Source organism: Emys orbicularis, chromosome 25, assembly GCF_028017835.1.
Source record: "Emys orbicularis isolate rEmyOrb1 chromosome 25, rEmyOrb1.hap1, whole genome shotgun sequence".
Classification (NCBI taxonomy): Eukaryota; Metazoa; Chordata; order Testudines; family Emydidae; genus Emys; species Emys orbicularis.
In genome coordinates, this window is record NC_088707.1 from 3899680 (window position 1) to 3918321 (window position 18642).

Genomic DNA, 18642 nt, shown 5'->3' on the forward strand with positions numbered 1-18642 from the left:
ACCTAATGATACCGTGCCCACAGGATACCAACCTTAGGTATTGGCTCCATCCCACTAGGCAGGTCAGAATACCTCTAAAGCATAGAATTTTGAGCCCTCTGAGGTGCTGGCAGTTGGGCAGGGGCATGAGTCCCTCCCTGTCTCGCATTCCAACTGTCGCTGCCTCAAGTCCTTCCCTGTAAATGGGCTCCAGTTGGAGCCTTTATAGGGTGTTATGTTGACTTCCATTCAGTGCTGTGAAGGTGTTTTGAAAAAAGAATATATGCATCCGAAGAAGTGGGTTGTAGCCCACGAAAGCTTATGCTCTAATAAATTTGTTAGTCTCTAAGGTGCCACAAGTACTCCTGTTCTTTTTGAAAAAAGAAAAGAATTTCATACATGAATGTGAGTACAGTGGATCTGACTGTGGTCTGTGGGTTCCTCCCTGGTGATTCACCGAATACAAATAGTTGATTGTAGTGGGTGATTGGGAGGTTGGGAAAGAAGGTGGTCTGTGGGGAGGATCTTTGCCATACAATAAGGTTAGTAGAACAAAAGAGTTGGAAAGGAACTATAAGTGTATACCGTGCAATAAGAGACAGGAGATTGAAAGTAGAACCTCCCCTCTGTAAAGATCTGCTATGCTTCTTATCTTCTGTTTTCCTTGAGCTTTCAGCAGGTCTTTAAACCATCCTCTTGTGCCTGCAAAGGGTATGCAGTCAATTATAATGCAATACCAAGACTAAACTAGATGGACCAAATCCCACTCTCTCATCTTACTCACATATGTAGTCCTACTGATTGCCCCAAGAGGTCTTTGAAGTCTTATTGTCTCCTGGGTATGATGACCTTTGGTACAGTCTTTGCATTATTTAACTGTGTGTGTGTGTGTGAGAGAGAAGAGTAAAGTGGCAATAAGTAAAATTTCTCAGAATTGTTTTATGTTGCTGTTAAAGGCAAAGGACACATCTTTTATTTAGAACTTGCAGGAGTTTTTATTTGTAAAAGTTTGAATGTTGTTGTCAGCACTGAGATTAAACAGCGGCAGGCCCCCTGACTGAGTTGTCCCATATCATTTGTCCTGTAGAAACGGAGAAGCTGAATAAGATGAGTTCTCTCTTGGAACGACTTCATGCAAAGTTTAACCAAAACAGACCTTGGACTGAAACGGTGAAGCTTGTCCGTCAAGTCATGGTGAGAATTGGAGGAGTCTGGATGAGATTGTTTCCTGGGAGAATGGTGTAGTTATGTAGTCTGGATTAGTAGTAATAGTTCTTTAGCACTCCTCAGCCAGCTGTCTCAAGGTGTTTTGCAAAATCTTAATCCTTACAACCGCTCATAGAAGAAGGGTTTTACCAGTTGCATCTAGAGGGCGTAGCCAAGATCAGGGTTCCCATTGTGCTAACCCAAACAGGGAGAAATAGTTCCTGCCTGGAAAAGTTTATAATTTAAATAGACAAGACAGACTAAGGGGAAACAGGCACAAAGAGATGAAGTAGCTTACCCAAGGGCACATAATGGAACATCGGCAGAGTCAGGAATAGAACCCATGATCCTGCTGCCCTTTACCACTGGACTGCAGTCTCTACTCAGAACTAAGGTACCAGTCCCCTTTGGCAACTAGCTGTTAGTGCAGTTGTGCAGCACGGTCTCATTCATTCTCCTTTTCTGGTAGAAGTACAGTTAATTTGTGAAGAGCTGCACCAAGTTATTGTAGAAGCGTTCCTAATGTTAGGCATGTTGCTTTCAGTTTTAGCACCACTGCCCGGCTGGTGCGTTTGTTGGAATGGCAGCAATGGGGAAGAGAAAGATAACCCAAAGTTTTTGGCAAATATTGTTCTGTGGTGTGTGAAATTTGCATGCCTGGCTATTTCCCCCCATTTCTTCCTTTATTATTCTCGGTTTGTTTAGGATTATGCATATATAAAAAGCTATTAGAGTCAATTCTTCCAATTCAATCAGCTGCTTAAGAAAAAAAAAGTGTGTGCGCGCAGTGGATATCTTTAAGTTATCTTGCTCCTGTTTTCATTTTAAGAAGCTAAATGGAAGAGTAATTCTGGGATAGGATTTAATTAATTTTAAATTGTCTGAATAAACAACATTTGGCCCTGAATAACAGTTATGGACTCAGTCTTGATGAACATTGCATACAAATGGTGGTTGTTTTCTCCCTTTTCACTCAGGAAAAACGGGTTGCGATGAACTCTGGGGGCCATCAACATCTGGTGAGCTGTTTGGAGACTTTGCAGAAAGCATTAAAAGGTTGGTAAACTCCTTGGAAATGTAACAACAAAAAATGTACTTACGCTTTCCATAGTGTTCAGAATGAAACATGATTGAAATATTAAATTGTAAAAATAAACAGGAATAGCAAATGTTTCATTTTGTGTTTCTGGTATGTGCATTTACACATGTGCGTGCACACTCTCACACGCACATATTTACCACTTATGCCACAGTAGAACGTCATAGTTTAGGTTGCCAGCTAAACCATTTGCCTGGCCTCAACCCAAAAGTGGTTTTGTATGGGAACATGGAAGAATATCAGTTCATTTCTTTGCAGTTGTGACTGCGATGGTGGGCAGTATTTATTTTTCTTTTTAAAAATTGCTCCTGCTATATTTTGCATGTCAATAATTCATGTGTGCATGCACCCAGATGTGAAACCGTACAAGTGAATAATGTTGGCTTGTGTGTGTGTGAGGAAGGGTAGTTGAGACTGCACTTAGTGCCACATGAATACACTCCTATGGGGAAATTAAGAGTCATTCAGTCTAAACTTGCCTTGTGTCTTTCCTGTTTAGTATCGTCTCTGCCTGCCATGACAGATCGCTTGGAGTCTATAGCTAGACAAAATGGGTAAGTCTTCTTTTGTGGCAGAGGCATTTCCTGTGTATCTGTACAGAATCATCATAATCTCACTGCTGGTTTGATTGTTTTTTGTGTGCATCTCATAGCAATTTTTGTTTTGTTTTGTATGTAAGCCTTGGATCTCACCTTAGTGCAAATGGCACTGAATGTTACATCACTTCAGACATGTTCTATGTGGAAGTCCAGTTAGATCCTACAGGGCTGCTGTGTGATGTGAAGGTGGCGCACCATGGAGAAAATCCTGTGGTACGTATAACCTAGAAAGAGGAGATGGGTAACGCCAAAGGCAAGCAGTGTTGGTTTGCCTCCCCTCTGCACAAACACAGGGAATCAATTGTGTAAAATATGTCCATCTAGTTCTCATAGAAAATCTCTACTCGTGGCTCAAGTGGAAGGTGAAAACCTCCATGGGGAGATTCCTTCTCACTCCTAAATTTGGTGATTAGTTCAGTTCTGTGCATGTGAACAAGAACCACTTAGATAATGGTCCATATTTTTCTTTGAGTCAGAGTATAATCAACCGTCAAAGCAGAATTACAGTTATCTGTAGCTTTTTATCTGTTTCCTTCAGTATATTTCTTTATTATTGATAAAACTTACAGTTCTGTAGATGGAAGATGGAAACTTGGGTCAAAATGTTTCAACTTGGAGGCCTAAAGTTAGGCATCTTAAAAAAGTGGCCTGATTTTTCAGAGGCGGTGGCATCTGCAATTCCCATTGATTTAATTGCACCTCTGAAAACCATGGCACTTTTAGTAGATGCCTACATATAGATTTAGGTGTTCAACTTAAAGCCCCCAAGTTTGAAAACTGGTATAGTTGTTTAACAGGAGATAATATTAATTTAATTTGTGCTGCAAGTGATTGACAAACAGGGCATCAGAACCATACTGGTGTAGAGCAGTGAGTGTAAAACTGTTTCTCACCAGAAGATAATGGTCAGAAACCTCATTCTGTCCCTGGATTTTATAGTCATAGAAATGTTCAAAAGTCACAGATTAATTTGAAATGAATGTAGTGTATGTTCTTTCCATTTCAGAGCTGTCCAGAACTGGTGCAACAGCTGAGGTGAGCAAAAACAGTTGTTCAATATCAGGGAAAAGAAGCTTTTTCAGGATGCAATGATCAGCAGTACCATTTGATGGTTGGAATTGTACAGCAGTTGGTAACTGTTCCTTCTTCACAAAGTCTCTGCACTTTCACAAGAGGTTTTCTGGCTTCGTTTGGCCAGGACTTCCTCACTCTTTTCATTATGCATGGTACCTTTGAAGCCTCTGTACGAGGCCACACAATTGTCTCTTGACCAGGATATTTTGCAGAGAAATTTAAAAAACAAAAAGCTAAAAGTAAATCGACTGCCAATATTACAGACAGTGATGAAAGAAACACATTTTCACAGTTTTCATGTTGTAAAAGTAAATTCCTGAGTGATGTAAGAATTTTATTATAAAGATAATAATTCTTAAAAATAAAACAATCTACTATGAACAATTTATCCAAATGGCTTAACAATGACCATTTTTTCCCCCTCCTAGAGAGAAAAACTTTGATGAATTCTCTAAGCATCTAAAGGGACTTGTGAACCTTTATAAACTTCCTGGAGACAAGTAAGTGTATATAGCATGTAGTGTATCTTTCCCCCTCCCCCCCCCCCCCTTTTATGGTTATATAACCAGTCTAGGCCCCAATTCTGCAAGCACTTAACCCATGTTAATTTTACACAGGTGACTAGTCCTGTTGGCTTCCGTCGGCCTGCTTGTGTGCTAATAAATAAAATAATAACCAATAATAATATATGGAGATATCCTATCTCCTAGAACTGGAAGGGACCCTGAAAGGTCATCGAGTCCAGCCCCCTGCCTTCACTAGCAGGACCAAGTACTGATTTTGCCCCAGATCCCTAAGTGGCCCCCCCAAGGATTGAACTCACAACCCTGGGTTTAGCAGGCCAATGCTTAAACCACTGAGCTATCCCTCTTAAAGTTAAGACTGTGTATAAGTGTTTATAATATTGGAGCCCAAGTTACAAATCTCTAACAAGTTACATCATTTGTTTGGGAATCCATTTATCAATTTTCTTACACTAAGAGACTTGAAAAACTGTTTTTTATCTTGATAACCATTTGTCTTTATACATAAAAAAGCACTGCATTTAAAGGTCACTGTCAAGATAAACTATATTAACAAATTTCCTTACCAATGCCCTGATCCTCCATGTATTTATTTGAATTACCATCGTGCCTAGGAATCCCAGTTGTGGACCAGGATCCCATCGTGCTTGGAGTTGTAAAAGCACAGAACAAAAAGACAGTCCCTGCCCCAAAAGGCTTACATTGGGTTATTCAGGTGCATACGTGTTTGCAGGATCAGGGCCTAAGTTTATACTAAAATACTAAAAGAAATTTTAAAATGTCACTTCTATATTTATGCAGTGCGTTTACATTTCACTTCATATCAGGTGAGATAATGAACTGGTCAGTTTCAGGTTCATTTTGTTTCTCTCTGATTTCACTGCTAACTAACACAGTGGTGTTATTTTAGGGACTCTCAACAATGCAGGGGAATATTTCAATCCAATACCCATTTTCACTGACATAAAAAAAAAAAATCTATTCATAGTGGGCAAGATTTAAAAAAAAAAAAGGAGGGGGGAGAGCCTAAATATAGACTCCTAAGTCCACGTATGTGGCCTGATTTCAAAACTGCTAAGCACCCCACATCTCCCATTGACTTCAATGAAAGTAGAGACTGCTGAACATCTCCCGGAAGATACTTAGTACCTTGCAGTGTTGAGTCTTTAGCGAGTACTGTGTCAGCTGCACACGCGCACACACTTGATTGCATGAACTTAGAAACTTGCTGCGATCTAGGCAGCCAGGGTTGATTTCTAGACAGAGACTGAAATGAATTTAATAGTAAAATACTATGAAGCATAAAAATTCTTATTCTTTTCATTTTCTCCTCTGTGGTTCTGTGCATTTTTGATTTAAAAAACATAGATGTACATATAAAGCCCTTAATTTTATCTTTTATTATAATCATGAAGTACACAGATACCAAATTAGGAATACATATGTACATGATTTGCTCTATACAAATTGAGAAAAGAAAACAAAATATAATATACAATCTAAGATGTGAGACATTGTATCATTCACTGTGTATACGTCTTTTATCAGTTTACATTGATACCATAATAGGAAAAAATGACTGTCTTTAGTGATTTAATACCATGATTAGGGTCATACTATTAGTAAAGAATTTAATCTGAAGTTCTGAGTTAACTTCAGGTTCTGTACAGTTTCTTGAATTCTTTTTTTTTTTTTCCATGCTGCTTTTTTTTCAAGCAAACTTAAAACTAAAATGTACTTGGCTCTTCAGTCTTTGGAGCTGGATCTCTCAAAGATGGCAGTGATGTACTGGTAAGAACATTTATATACCTTTTGATTTTTCTCAATACCTGGGCATGAATTGGTGCCATGATGAGGCCCATACTTCCTGAATTTTTTTTTAAAAAACTGATGCTGACATTAAAACAACCCTATGCAACTGGAGGTTGATACAAAGCGTTATAGAAACTGTTAATCATTTTTAAGGCTTTTCTAAAGTCTGTGTTTAACTGCAGAATGAGCAATTGAAATAGAAAGTGAGGAAAAAACAGGCTGAGGATGGAAAAAGAGAGAATAGAGATTGAAAAAGAGCAGAGACAGCGTAAACGAGGGACTGACTGGAAAAAAAAATAGATACAGCAACTTTTCTAGCAAATAGCAGGAGGAGATACTGGGATGGGGTTGATCAGCCACCTGCCAATCTATCACGGGTTGTTCCAACAAAACAGGTTGGGAACCACTTACGTTAGCTTTTACTGTTGTAGATTTAATGGACTAAAACCCACTTAGCTAGTGGGGAAACTGATGACTCCTTTCGCCAATACTTTGAGACGTTTTCCAATTACAGTGGGAGCTTAAGATACTTACTTTTATCTGACTGTGAACTGTGTATTGTAAGATCTCAAAGGAGCCACCAGTGCTTAGACGTTTGGGATTTGAACTATGCTCCAGCACATTATAAATCTACAATTCTCTCTGTTGTAGGCAAGCCACCAACGGAAGTCTCCTCGACAAGATTCTTCATGGCAGTGTTGGGTATCTCACCCCAAGAAGTGGAGGTATCTGTGTCTTTTGTGTAACCAAAAGAGAGAATGGGGGATTGAACAGACCCTTCTTAGTTGTCTGATTTTATTCAGGTGACTAAAACCTTTATGAATGGTAGCTGAGCTTCATATTAGGAGATGGTAATAGTAGATAAGAGTTGCCAGTGTAAGAGTGGTGATCATCTACATATTTCTAAGAACCTCATGATCCAGTAGGGTAGTTTTACTTTTACAAAATCACTCCCTATACTGGATTTACAATGCACAGTTTCTCTCTGTCAGACATCTTGGCCTCTTTAAAAAGAGTGACTGTTTGAACAGCTTTGCACTTCATGTGCAGTATCGCAAAGTGAGTGTGGTCTGGTTGCTAGTGACTTTTATGAAGGATTGGTGTAACTCATCCATCAAGGCCCTCATTAACAAGCCTGTTTCCCACAGGTCACCTGATGAATCTCAAGTATTACGTTTCGCCCTATGATTTATTTGAAGAAGGCACTGGAGCCCCCATTATTTTGCATGAGAACAACGGTACGTCACCTAAAAGGCTGCTTCTGGCCACTGATTGTACTTTAGGCACATAAGATTTTCAGTCTGTCTAAAACTTGTTCCTGGTTTTGTTTAAACTTTTCTATGAGTTTTTATGAGTTAGAGACAAGAATGTTGTAGAAGAAGGCAGCTTCCTTATAGCGTGAGTGACTGACTTACTGGTGGTAGAGTTTAGATTTTTGAGGAAAGTGTAGAATTCTGAAGATTGATGGCTGGGTTCTCCTTCATAAGCAGCACAAAATGGCCTTCATGTCTGGAGCTGGCTGATGGAGAATTGCCATTGCATAGGGGAAGTCTCCCCCAGCAGCAAGCTGGCAGAAGTGGCTCTTCTGTTTTCTACGCCAGCCAGCCCTCTTGCCCCTGCCATAACAGAAAGGAGAGGTCATGTCAGATGTGTTCCAAGGGCGAGAGGAGCATAGTAAAGCAGAGCTCCAGTGCGCTTGGTCATCCACTAACATAAAGTCAGTGGTCCTTTCAGGACCTTACGCCAGTGGCAGAAGTTAGACTAGGTCTCCTGCTACTGCCGCTTCCACTGGGGTTGGACAGCCAGGATCAGGGAGTCACGACCATTTGGCTGTCTGCAACCATTGCTCTCCAATATGAGAGAAGCAAGGGCAGAGTGACTGACGTAGGTTTGAGAAGCACATGCAAACCCTAGGACACTTCTCCCATTTTCTGGATACGGTTGCCCTCTGGAGGTGAAATCCACTTCTGTGCAGGCCTGCACAAAGCCAGTGCATCACTTAAGTCCTACTTAAGCCCTCAAAATATGCAGTGAGGTGAATTTAATCCAGGATGGCTAACTCTAGGTTTATTTTTTATTGATTAATTACAAAAAAATTCTTTCCCCTGATTTCAGCCATGATTATGAGTGTGGCTTTTTGTAGGACTATAATAATAAACTTTCACATAGAGGTTTGCTTTTTGTTAGCATTTTATACAATAACACCAAGCTCCGTATCTAGCAAGAGCGAGACAACTTGGAAAAATAAGACACTGGGACCGAATGCATCCAAAATCATAAATAATTTTGCACATAGAAATGTACGGTAAGGTTGTAAATTCACTTGAAATCTATTGCTGACAGGTAATAGGCCCACCCCAGAAAAGAGAAATAGAACTTCAAATAGCATAAATAAGAGGCTGCACATTCAAACTAGACTATATCAAACTTTGAAAGAGATGCTACATAGACAAATAACGCATCTACACGTGAGCAGTATTTTTAACTCCTAAAGCACATTAATGGTTTTTCCAGCGGTTTTTGATACGGTCTCCTTTCTCTTGCCTCCTCTTCCAGTCCCTCGGTCTTTGGGCATGAACGCATCGATAACAATAGAAGGAACCTTGGCTATGTACAAACTCCCAATTGCACCATTAATTATGGGATCTCATCCTGTTGACAACAAAGGGTAAGGAAAGGGCACTTCTGCTGGGGCCTCTCACAGTGGCCTCATTCAGTTGCTACCGGTGTGTCCCTGTTTTGAGTCCTCTTTCCAAGCCATGTCAATAACACAATGTCGTATCATCAGTCATGGGATTTGATGTGGCCCCGATCTGTGAAATACCCTGCGCTTGAGACATGAGTGAAGCCTATTTTTCAGGTGTTAATCAAGTGTCGTAATTTTTCAGAAGTAACAGACAAGATACAGACATAAGTTTGGGCAGAGGATAAAATGTGTATCTTAAAATATAGACACACTTTAAAAATTGTTTCTGTGCATACACCATAATACTTTTCTACCTTACATGTGTATTGTGAGGATACATTCATTAATGTTTGTATGGTGCTCAGGCACTATTTGTGGGGGGGAGAGAACATAATGTACCTACATAAATATAAATATTCATGTAATAAAAAACAAGTAACTTCAATGCTTTAGGACTCCATCCTTCTCATCAGTCACCAGTGCCAACAGTGTTGACTTGCCAGCTTGCTTCTTCTTGAAGTTCCCACGACCTATTCCAGTATCCCGGGCTTTCATTCAGAAACTGCAGAACTGCACAGGTGGGTTGTAACTCTATCAGACAAGTATTCACTAGCTTTTACTAGTAGATTGTTTTAAGCACACAAAGTGAGTTTAACCCAAGTTCTTATACTCTTTTATATGTACTTTTGAGGATTGAATAGGTCCATATTATTGCGCAGCTCCTTTTAGCTCCATGATGTGGTCATTATGCTCTGCTGTGTTTCCTCAGGAATCCCATTGTTTGACACCCCGCCAACGTTTGTCCCCCTGTATGAGCTGATCACGCAGTTTGAGTTATCCAAGGAGACCGATTCTGTACCTTTAAACCACAACATGCGCTTCTATGCAGTAAGTATGTCACTAGAACTGGGGAACTAAGCACACAGAAGAGGCAGGTTGAGGACTTTTGAAAAGAGTTAGAAACCCTGGACTGGAAAGTATTAAATAGAACTACAGCCTTCTCTTGTACCAGTATAACTGTCAATTAGGGGCATGTTTTTACCAATAGTTATTCCAGTGCAGCCCCTAGACTGGATGCAGTTATACTTAAAGAGGTACCGCTTTTGTGTGTAGACACAACCTAAGTTATCCAAGCCAGAATGCTGGAAAAGACACAATCACAGTAGGTTAATTGTCCTGTCTTAACTTTGAATTGGTCATCCTCTGGACTGCAAGAGTTTCTTTTTGCAACTGATCTACCTCCATTACAAAAGGTAACCCAAAACTGCTATGTACTATTTTGTCAGACTGTTGGTAAATAAACCGATGCATGTGCAACCAATGAGTTTGTCTGCATGGGTTGTCTTGTTTAATGTTCCTATTTAACTGAGAATCACGGATCAAAACAAAAGTCTTGGGAGTGGAGAATGTAAGATGACCAGAGAAGATCAGCAATTTGGTCTAACAACATTTGATAAATGACCTCTTTTTTAAACGTTTGCCTGTGCTAATGAGCTGGTCCTCCTAAGGACAGACTCGCCATTTTGATTGGGTTAGTTGCACAGATGAGAACTATAAGGGTAGCCAAAATTATGGTATGCCAGAGACTGGATTTATGGGAAGGTATTGAAATCATTTGTACTGTTAAACCACTGCTTCTCTGAGTGACTGCCATGAGGTGGAAAACTTGTAGCTGATGTGCGGAGGGAAGAGGAAGGTACTTTCTGGGTTGGCTACTGTGTTGAAAGATGCAGTTTCCATTGAACATACCAATATCTGTACACAGCAAGCGACTGAATGCTCACATTAACATGGAATTATCTGGCTTCTATAGGTAGCTTAGATTCTTAATGTAATTTGAATGGGCTTTTTTGGGGTTTATAGATGTTTTTGCATTTGCATGTATAATGAGTGGGAATTGACTTTGACTGTGTAATTATAAAACCCAAGCATCATGAGAGGTGGAATGTCACCGTGGTGGTTAGGGCAGAGATCTGGGAGTTAACATTCTTGGGTTCTGTGTGTGGCTATTCCACTGACTACACTGTGTGACCTTTGGGTAAGTCACTTAAACAGTTTGTGTGAAATCCTGGACTCACCGAAGTCAATATAAAACTCGCATTGAATTCAGTGAGGCCAAGATTTCACCTTCTGTGCCTCCGTTTCCCCAACTGTAAAATGGATCAATACTTAATCACCTCACAAAAGGACAGTGAAGTTTACTGTGTATAAAAGTGCTTTGAGAACCTCTGATGGGGCAGTATAGAGGTGCAGAGTACTATTATCATTCTTGGCAGTGGTATTTCTAGACTGGTATTTTGTTCAGGTTGTAAATCAGTTTATAAAAGGGTTTGATTCTTAGAAAGTGTCTCTCCAATGTGTCAATTCCAACTACAAAGGTAACTGAGCATGACACAGATTTTGGAGCTGCACTTGCTTTGGTAGCTGTCTTTACTTCCTTGTATCCAGTACCATTGGAGTAAAGCACAGATTGTTTCCTAGGCTCTTCCAGGACAGCAGCACTGCTATTTCCTGAACAAGGATGCTCCTCTTCCAGATGGAAGAAGCCTGCAAGGAACTCTCATTAGTAAAATCACCTTCCAGCACCCTGGCCGGGTTCCTCTCATCCTCAACTTGATCAGGCATCAAGTGGCCTACAACACACTGATTGGCAGTTGTGTCAAGCGAACTGTTTTAAAAGAAGGTGGGTGACACATTGACCAACATAAATAAAATTCTGGGACTAGAGATGATCCTGGATTGTTCTCTGTAGCGTGTTAGAATCAGACGGCGGGTTTGGGGAATAGGAAATTAGAAGCCCAGGCTGCTTTGCTTCACCATTTTATTTTTCTTTCTTTTGGATGGCTATATTTGAGCTCATGTCTGTCTTCGTCTCTTGTGCTGTGAAGATGCTGCATTTACCAGCTCCTGTGTCTTTCAGATTCTCCTGGGATCCTGCAATTTGAAGTTTGCCCCCTCTCCGATTCCTGTTTCAGTGTATCCTTTCAGCATCCTGTGAATGACTCCCTGGTGTGTGGTGAGTAGGGGTCAGTGAAAAGCATGTGTTTATAAATGGATTTCAGGTGAAAATAGGGTTGGGTTTTTTTGTTTGTTTGTTTTTGCCACTACAGTTGGAAGTTTAATGTCTCCCAAACACCTTCTCTCTGTCTTCCAGTGGTCATGGATGTGCAGGACTCCACACATGTGAACTGTAAACTATATAAAGGGCTCTCTGATGCTCTCATCTGTACAGATGACTTCATTGCCAAAGTTGTTCAAAGGTAAACCAGGCCTTCTCTGTGTTGCCATTAGATGCTACTCAGAGCATCTTTTATAAATCCCCAGAACTAGCACCCAGATATACTGGTGGGCACTTCACAAATATCTAGGCGACAGTGGTTCTACAGGTCATTTTTCTGCAGAAAGATCCCGTTGTAGATCACCTGCTATCTCGTTCAGACTATCCGCCATAGTTATTTATAAAGCACTACAGTTTGTTCAGCCAAAGGGAGTGCTTGAATAGCTGAATATTTGTAGTGTCTAAAGAAACTGAGTTAATCAGTAACTCTTGCTTAACAATCATTGTTATAAGCATGCGACATAGATTTCTAGCCTCCTCAAATCTATGTATAATAGTAATAGCGCTACAATAATACAAATAAATAATAATGCCTAGATCTTTTGTAGCAATTCTCATCCATAAATCTCAAAGCACTTTACAAATGACTTAAGTAGCATTATTCCCATTATACAGATGGGGAAACTGAGGCACGGAAGTTTAAAGTCATATGCCCAAGGTCACCGAGCAGGCAAGTGGCAGAGACAGGACTATAAGCCAAGTCACCTGAGCCTCTGTCTAATGCCCTGTCTACTGGTACATACTGCTTCCATTATCCTTTCTATTTCTTAGCTACAAAAGAGACAAAATATCATTAAAAGACTTTTTCTGAATTCTGGTGAACACCTCTGTCTGGGTGGCATCATTCCAGAACTCCATTTCTAATGCACTTCAACTTTTGTTGAGAGTTTTCTACGCCAGCCTTGGACAAAATCTACCAGATTTGAAGCCATTCATCCTTTGTCTGTGGATTTCAGGCAAATGATGATCAGGAGAAAGGGAGGCAAAACCAGGGTTGTATTGGAATCTCAGTTCCAACTTTAACTGCGGAGCAGCAACTGCTGACCTTATGAAATATCTGTTTTCTGGATGCCTGTCTTAGTTGTACGTGTTTTCATGCTTCGTGATGAGCTTGCAGTTGCCTTCAAAGTCTCTGCCTCTCTTTGAATTAGAGGGTGACTCACTCACGGTTCCAACATTTGATAGCCCCGCCCCCAGGCTTTACATTTACACAGGTCCTTTATCAAAATTGTTCAGCCCCAGGCAACATTGGAAGCATTTAGAAAACTACTAGGTGTTAATAATGCTGTGCACATACAGAGACCCTACAGACTTCCTTATCAATATTGATGAATTACCTCCCTTACAGGTCAGTATGATTATTCCTATTTTATAGATGGGGAAACTGAGGCACAGATTAAGTTGACGTACCCAAGGTCACACATGGAGCCTGTGGCAGAGCTGGGAACAGAACCTATCCCTCCTAACACCCAATCTCTTTAGCTACAGGATCATCCTTCTCTTAAGTATTACTTAGTTACTAATTATTAAAGTTTGATTGTAATTAAAAATGTAGCAGATAATATTAATGAAGGCAATGTAGAGAGGCACTGTTGTTCAATGGCTAGAGGAGTATGACAGAGTAGCTATGAATAGATACAGCAGGGAACAAAAGATTCTAAATTCTGGCAATTCCTGGCTCAGTTGCTGTCTTGCCATGTGACCTGGGGCAAGTCTCTTGCGATTTGCATTAGTTTACCGTCCTGCAAAAGGGGGATAATTCCTAACTCTCAGAACTGCTGTGAATCCTGTAATGTTTTTAGAACTCTTTAGTTGACAGTTTCTATAAATGAGCAAATTGCATACTAAATCCTTCATACTTTCTGTCTTGCAGATGTATGTCCATTCCTGTGACGATGAGAGCCATTCGTAGAAAGGCAGAAACCATTCAGGCAGATACACCAGCCCTGTCCCTTATTGCAGAGACAGTAGAAGACATGGTGAAGAAAAACCTGCCCCCCGCCAGCAGCCCAGGGTACGGCATGACCACAGGCAACAACCCAATGAGTGGTACCACTACACCAACAAACACTTTTCCGGGGGGGCCCATCACTACCCTGTTTAACATGAGCATGAGCATGAAAGAGAGGCATGACTCGGTGGGCCATGGGGAGGACTTCAGCAAAGTGTCTCAGAACCCTATTCTCACTAGTTTGTTGCAGATCACAGGGAATGTGGGGTCTACCATAGGTTCAAGTCCAACCCCTCCCCATCACACGCCACCGCCAGTATCCTCACCAGCAAGCAACACCAAGAACCACCCGATGCTCATGAACCTCCTTAAAGACAATCCTCCTCAGGACTTCTCCACTCTGTATGGGAGCAGCCCTCTTGAAAGGCAGAACTCTTCTTCTGGCTCCCCCAGAATGGAAATGGGCCCTGGGGGGAACAAGCAAAAGAAAAAAAAATCTCGCACACCAGCAGACAAGCCCAAGCATCAAACTGAGGATGATTTTCAGAGAGAGCTGTTTTCAATGGACGTTGATTCCCAGAACCCGATTTTTGATGTCAACATGACCGCTGATACTCTGGATACCCCTCATATTACTCCAGCGCCCAGTCAGTGCAGCACTCCGCCTACTACGTACCCCCAGCCTATACCTCACTCTCAGCCCAGTATTCAGAGGATGGTTCGACTTTCCAGTTCAGACAGCATTGGAGCTGATGTTACTGATATCCTTTCTGATATAGCAGAGGAAGCTGCCAAGCTCCCCAGCACTAATGAGGACTGTCCACCCATGGGAACGCCTGTAAGAGACTCTTCTAGTTCAGGACATTCACAAAGTGCCCTATTTGACCCAGATGTCTTTCAGACAAATAGTGAGAACCCGTACACTGATCCAGCCGACCTTATAGCAGATGCTACTGTGAGCCCAAACAGTGACTCTTCAAACCATTTTTTCCCAGACGGAGTAGATTTCAATCCTGACTTACTGAACAGTCAGAGTCAAAGTGGCTTTGGGGAGGAGTACTTCGATGAGAGCAGTCAGAGTGGAGATGCTGACGATTTCAAGGGCTTTGCATCCCAGGCTCTAAGTAGTTTGGGAGTGCAAGTGTTGGGGGGTGATGGGGGAGAAAATAAATTTAAAGGAAGCAATCAGGCAGACCTGGTTGACTTTAGTATTATTACAGCTGCGAGCAAAACCCTGGGGTCCTCTGACATTATGGAGCATCATAGTGGAAGCCAGAGCCCTTTACTAAGTACAGGGGATTTGGGAAAGGAAAAGTCTCAGAAACGGGTAAAAGAAGGCAATGGCTCTGGGAGTAGTTTATCGGGTCCTGGGCTAGATGGTAAACCAGGAAAACGCAGCCGGACCCCGTCCAGTGATGGTAAAAGTAAAGAAAAGCTTCCAAAGCGGAAGAAAGCAGACATAGAAGGGAAATCTCCCTCTCATAGTTCATCGAACAGACCTTTCACCCCACCAGCAAGCTCTGGTGGGTCAAAATCTCCTGGAAGTTCAGGCAGATCTCAGACTCCTCCTGGTGTAGCCACTCCTCCTATTCCAAAAATCACAATTCAGATCCCCAAAGGGACAGTGACTGTTGGCAAACCTTCACACGGCCAGTATACAACCAGTGGCTCTGTCTCCTCAAGCAGCAAAAGCCATCACAGCCATTCCTCCTCCTCTTCCTCCTCCTCTTCTGCCTCAGGCAAAGTCAAAAGCAGCAAATCAGAAGGGTCGTCTGGCTCAAAGATGAGCAGCAGCCTCTACCTGAGCCAAGGTGGATCAGGTTCAGGTCAGTCAAAAAGCTCCACTCAGTCTGTGGGAAAGCCTGGGTCCTCCCCTATCACCAAACATGGCCTCAGCAGCAGTTCTGGAGGTACCAAGATGAAGCCTCAAGGGAAGCCTTCATCACTTATGAACCCTTCCATGAGTAAACCAAACATTTCTCCTTCACATTCTAGACCATCAGGGGGTTCTGACAAGCTTGCCTCTCCAATGAAACCTGTTCCAGGTACTCCCCCGTCATCAAAAGCAAAATCGCCTATCAGTTCAGGTTCTGGGGGCTCACATATGTCTGGGACTGGATCGGGGTCAAATATGAAGTCCTCTTCAGGAATGGGATCCTCTGGGTCCATGTCCCAGAAACCACCTCCTTCATCAAACTCTTCTGCAGCATCTTCATCTTCCTTTTCATCTGGTGGTTCTTCCATGTCTTCATCTCAGAACCAGCATGGAAGCTCCAAGGGCAAATCTCCAAGCAGAAACAAGAAGCCATCCTTGATTGCAGTCATAGACAAACTTAAACATGGGGTTGTTACTAGTGGGCCTGGAGGTGAAGACCCAATGGATGGACAGATGGGGCCAAGTTCCAATTCCTCAAGCCATTCTTTGTCCTCCAAACACAACATGTCTGGAGGCGAATTTCAGGGGAAGCGGGAGAAGAGTGACAAAGACAAATCTAAAGTCTCTGTTTCTGGAGGATCTGTTGACTCTTCCAAGAAGACTTCGGATTCCAAAAACATTGGTAGTACTGGAGTGGCCAAGATTATCATCAGCAAACATGATGGTGGTTCCCCTAGCATAAAAGCCAAAGTAACCTTGCAGAAACCTGGGGAAGGAGGTGGGGATAGTTTAAGGCCTCAGATGGCTTCTTCCAAAAGCTATGGATCCCCTCTGATCAGTGGGTCTACTCCAAAGCATGAACGCTGCTCACCCAGCCACAGTAAGTCACCAGCATACACTCCTCAAAACATAGACAGTGAGAGCGAGTCTGGCTCCTCTATAGCAGAGAAATCCTATCAGAACAGTCCCAGCTCTGATGATGGCATTAGGCCACTACCGGAATATAGTTCAGAAAAACATAAGAAGCACAAAAAAGAGAAGAAGAAAGTGAAAGACAAAGACCGTGACAGAGATAGGGATCGTGACAAAGAAAGAGACAAGAAGAAGTCTCATAGCATTAAACCAGAAAGTTGGTCTAAATCACCTATTTCTTCTGACCAGACTCTGTCCATGACAAGCAGTGCTATCCTATCAGCTGACAGGCCATCCCGGCCAAGCCCTGATTTTTTGATTGGGGAGGAAGACGATGACCTCATGGATGTTGCTCTGATTGGCAATTAATTTTTTTTTAAATAATTTTAAAAGATCTCTAGAACCTCCCAGTGGGTTCTAGAGATAGCAAGCAAAGAATCGTTCATTTCAGAATACCACATTTACCTTGAGGGACATGGTTTAAAAGGAAAACAGTATTTCTGAGGATCTCAAAAACCTGCACAGAATACCTGCGAGTGCCGATCTTTCTGACTGGGAATGGCAAACCAGTCTTCTGACTGTGGCCCCAAGTCTGCAGCCCATTTACACACATGCTGAATTTTACACGTATTAATAGTCCTATAAAGTCAACGGGCGTAGAGTTAAGCATGTGGGTAAGTGTTTGGAGGAACAGACCCTAAATTGGTGCAGAAACATAAGTTATTGTTGAAGAATTAGATTTTTCCCCCTCCCTCTCCTTTTCATGATAAGTTTTTAGTAAGTTTTGAGCTAATAACTTTAGGGCATATTTTAATGTTTGGGGCTTGTGGTTTTCTCTTTTTTTGAAGGGTGTCTGGAGAAAAGAGAAATGCTTTGCAGGTTTCTTTTATGGAGTTTCTTCATCATTTAGTGTCTGATTCTTAGAGGTGCTGAGGACCTTCATCTTCCATTGACATCAGCAGCTCTGCAAAATCAGGCACTGTGTTTTGATGGACATCAGCGTTTTATTCCAGGTCAAAGTGATGAAGGATATTTATGTCGATGTTCGATTGACCTTGCGTTTTAGCTATTTATTTATGTCCCTATTTGAATGCCTCATGCTGTTTGTTTTTCATGCAGTCTTTATATTTTAATTGTGTGATGCAGGGTCTGAAGGGACTCTGGGAGAGTGGGAGCTTAGTTAGCTGTGGGTTAGGAAAGCCTGGAAAATGTGCAGCCACTGTAGCTTTGGTGAAGTTGGTAAAATCACAGCATGCTTTGCCCTGATCTGAGCGCTGTTTGCTAGGTTTAAAGGAAACGAAATTCCCCAGAATCCCAGTGCTGTGTATATATGAAAATTCACAACCTTTATAGAGATACATTTAGGGCCCAATCCTGCAAATACTTAAGAATATGCTTAACTTTATTCATTGTAAAAAAAATCCCATTTGAAGTCAATGCAGCTATTGTTACTCGTGTGCGCAAATGTTTTGTGGAATCAGGCCTTATGTTTTTAATCTTTCTGTTGCAAAAGTGCCTGGGGCATTTTTAATTTTTGTGTGTGTGCAGCACGTTTTCCCACAGCAGCACTGCTGGTAACCCACACAAGCATTCCCCATGCCCCCCCCCCACCCCCACTTGAGAGGTTGTTAGCTCACCAGTAGTTGTGAATCATTCCTGTGCTGGTGTTAGTACTTGTGTTGATGAAAAACATGCTGAAATGTCTTGGCTCTGTAAAACCTGATTGGCTGCAATAGAAGCAATAATTTCCCCGAACGGCGGATTTCCTTCTCTCACCAGGACTTTAAAGGCAGATGCAGGCAAGAC

The 18642-nt window shown here is 41.8% G+C and overlaps 1 protein-coding gene across 1 annotated transcript; it reads left to right on the top strand.

Moving 5' to 3' along the window:
• Nucleotides 1-1086: 1086 nt before the first annotated feature.
• MED1 (mediator complex subunit 1) lies at nucleotides 1087-17601 on the top strand. The gene is made up of 16 exons (XM_065422802.1): nucleotides 1087-1173; nucleotides 2163-2241; nucleotides 2784-2838; nucleotides 2964-3096; nucleotides 3890-3918; nucleotides 4386-4457; nucleotides 6198-6272; nucleotides 6945-7018; nucleotides 7442-7531; nucleotides 8850-8961; nucleotides 9433-9557; nucleotides 9749-9867; nucleotides 11461-11662; nucleotides 11900-11995; nucleotides 12134-12239; nucleotides 13971-17601. Exons 1-16 carry the CDS (start codon nucleotides 1087-1089, stop codon nucleotides 17203-17205), a joined length of 4689 nt encoding a protein of 1562 aa, XP_065278874.1. The 3' UTR covers nucleotides 17206-17601.
• Nucleotides 17602-18642: the final 1041 nt, after the last annotated feature.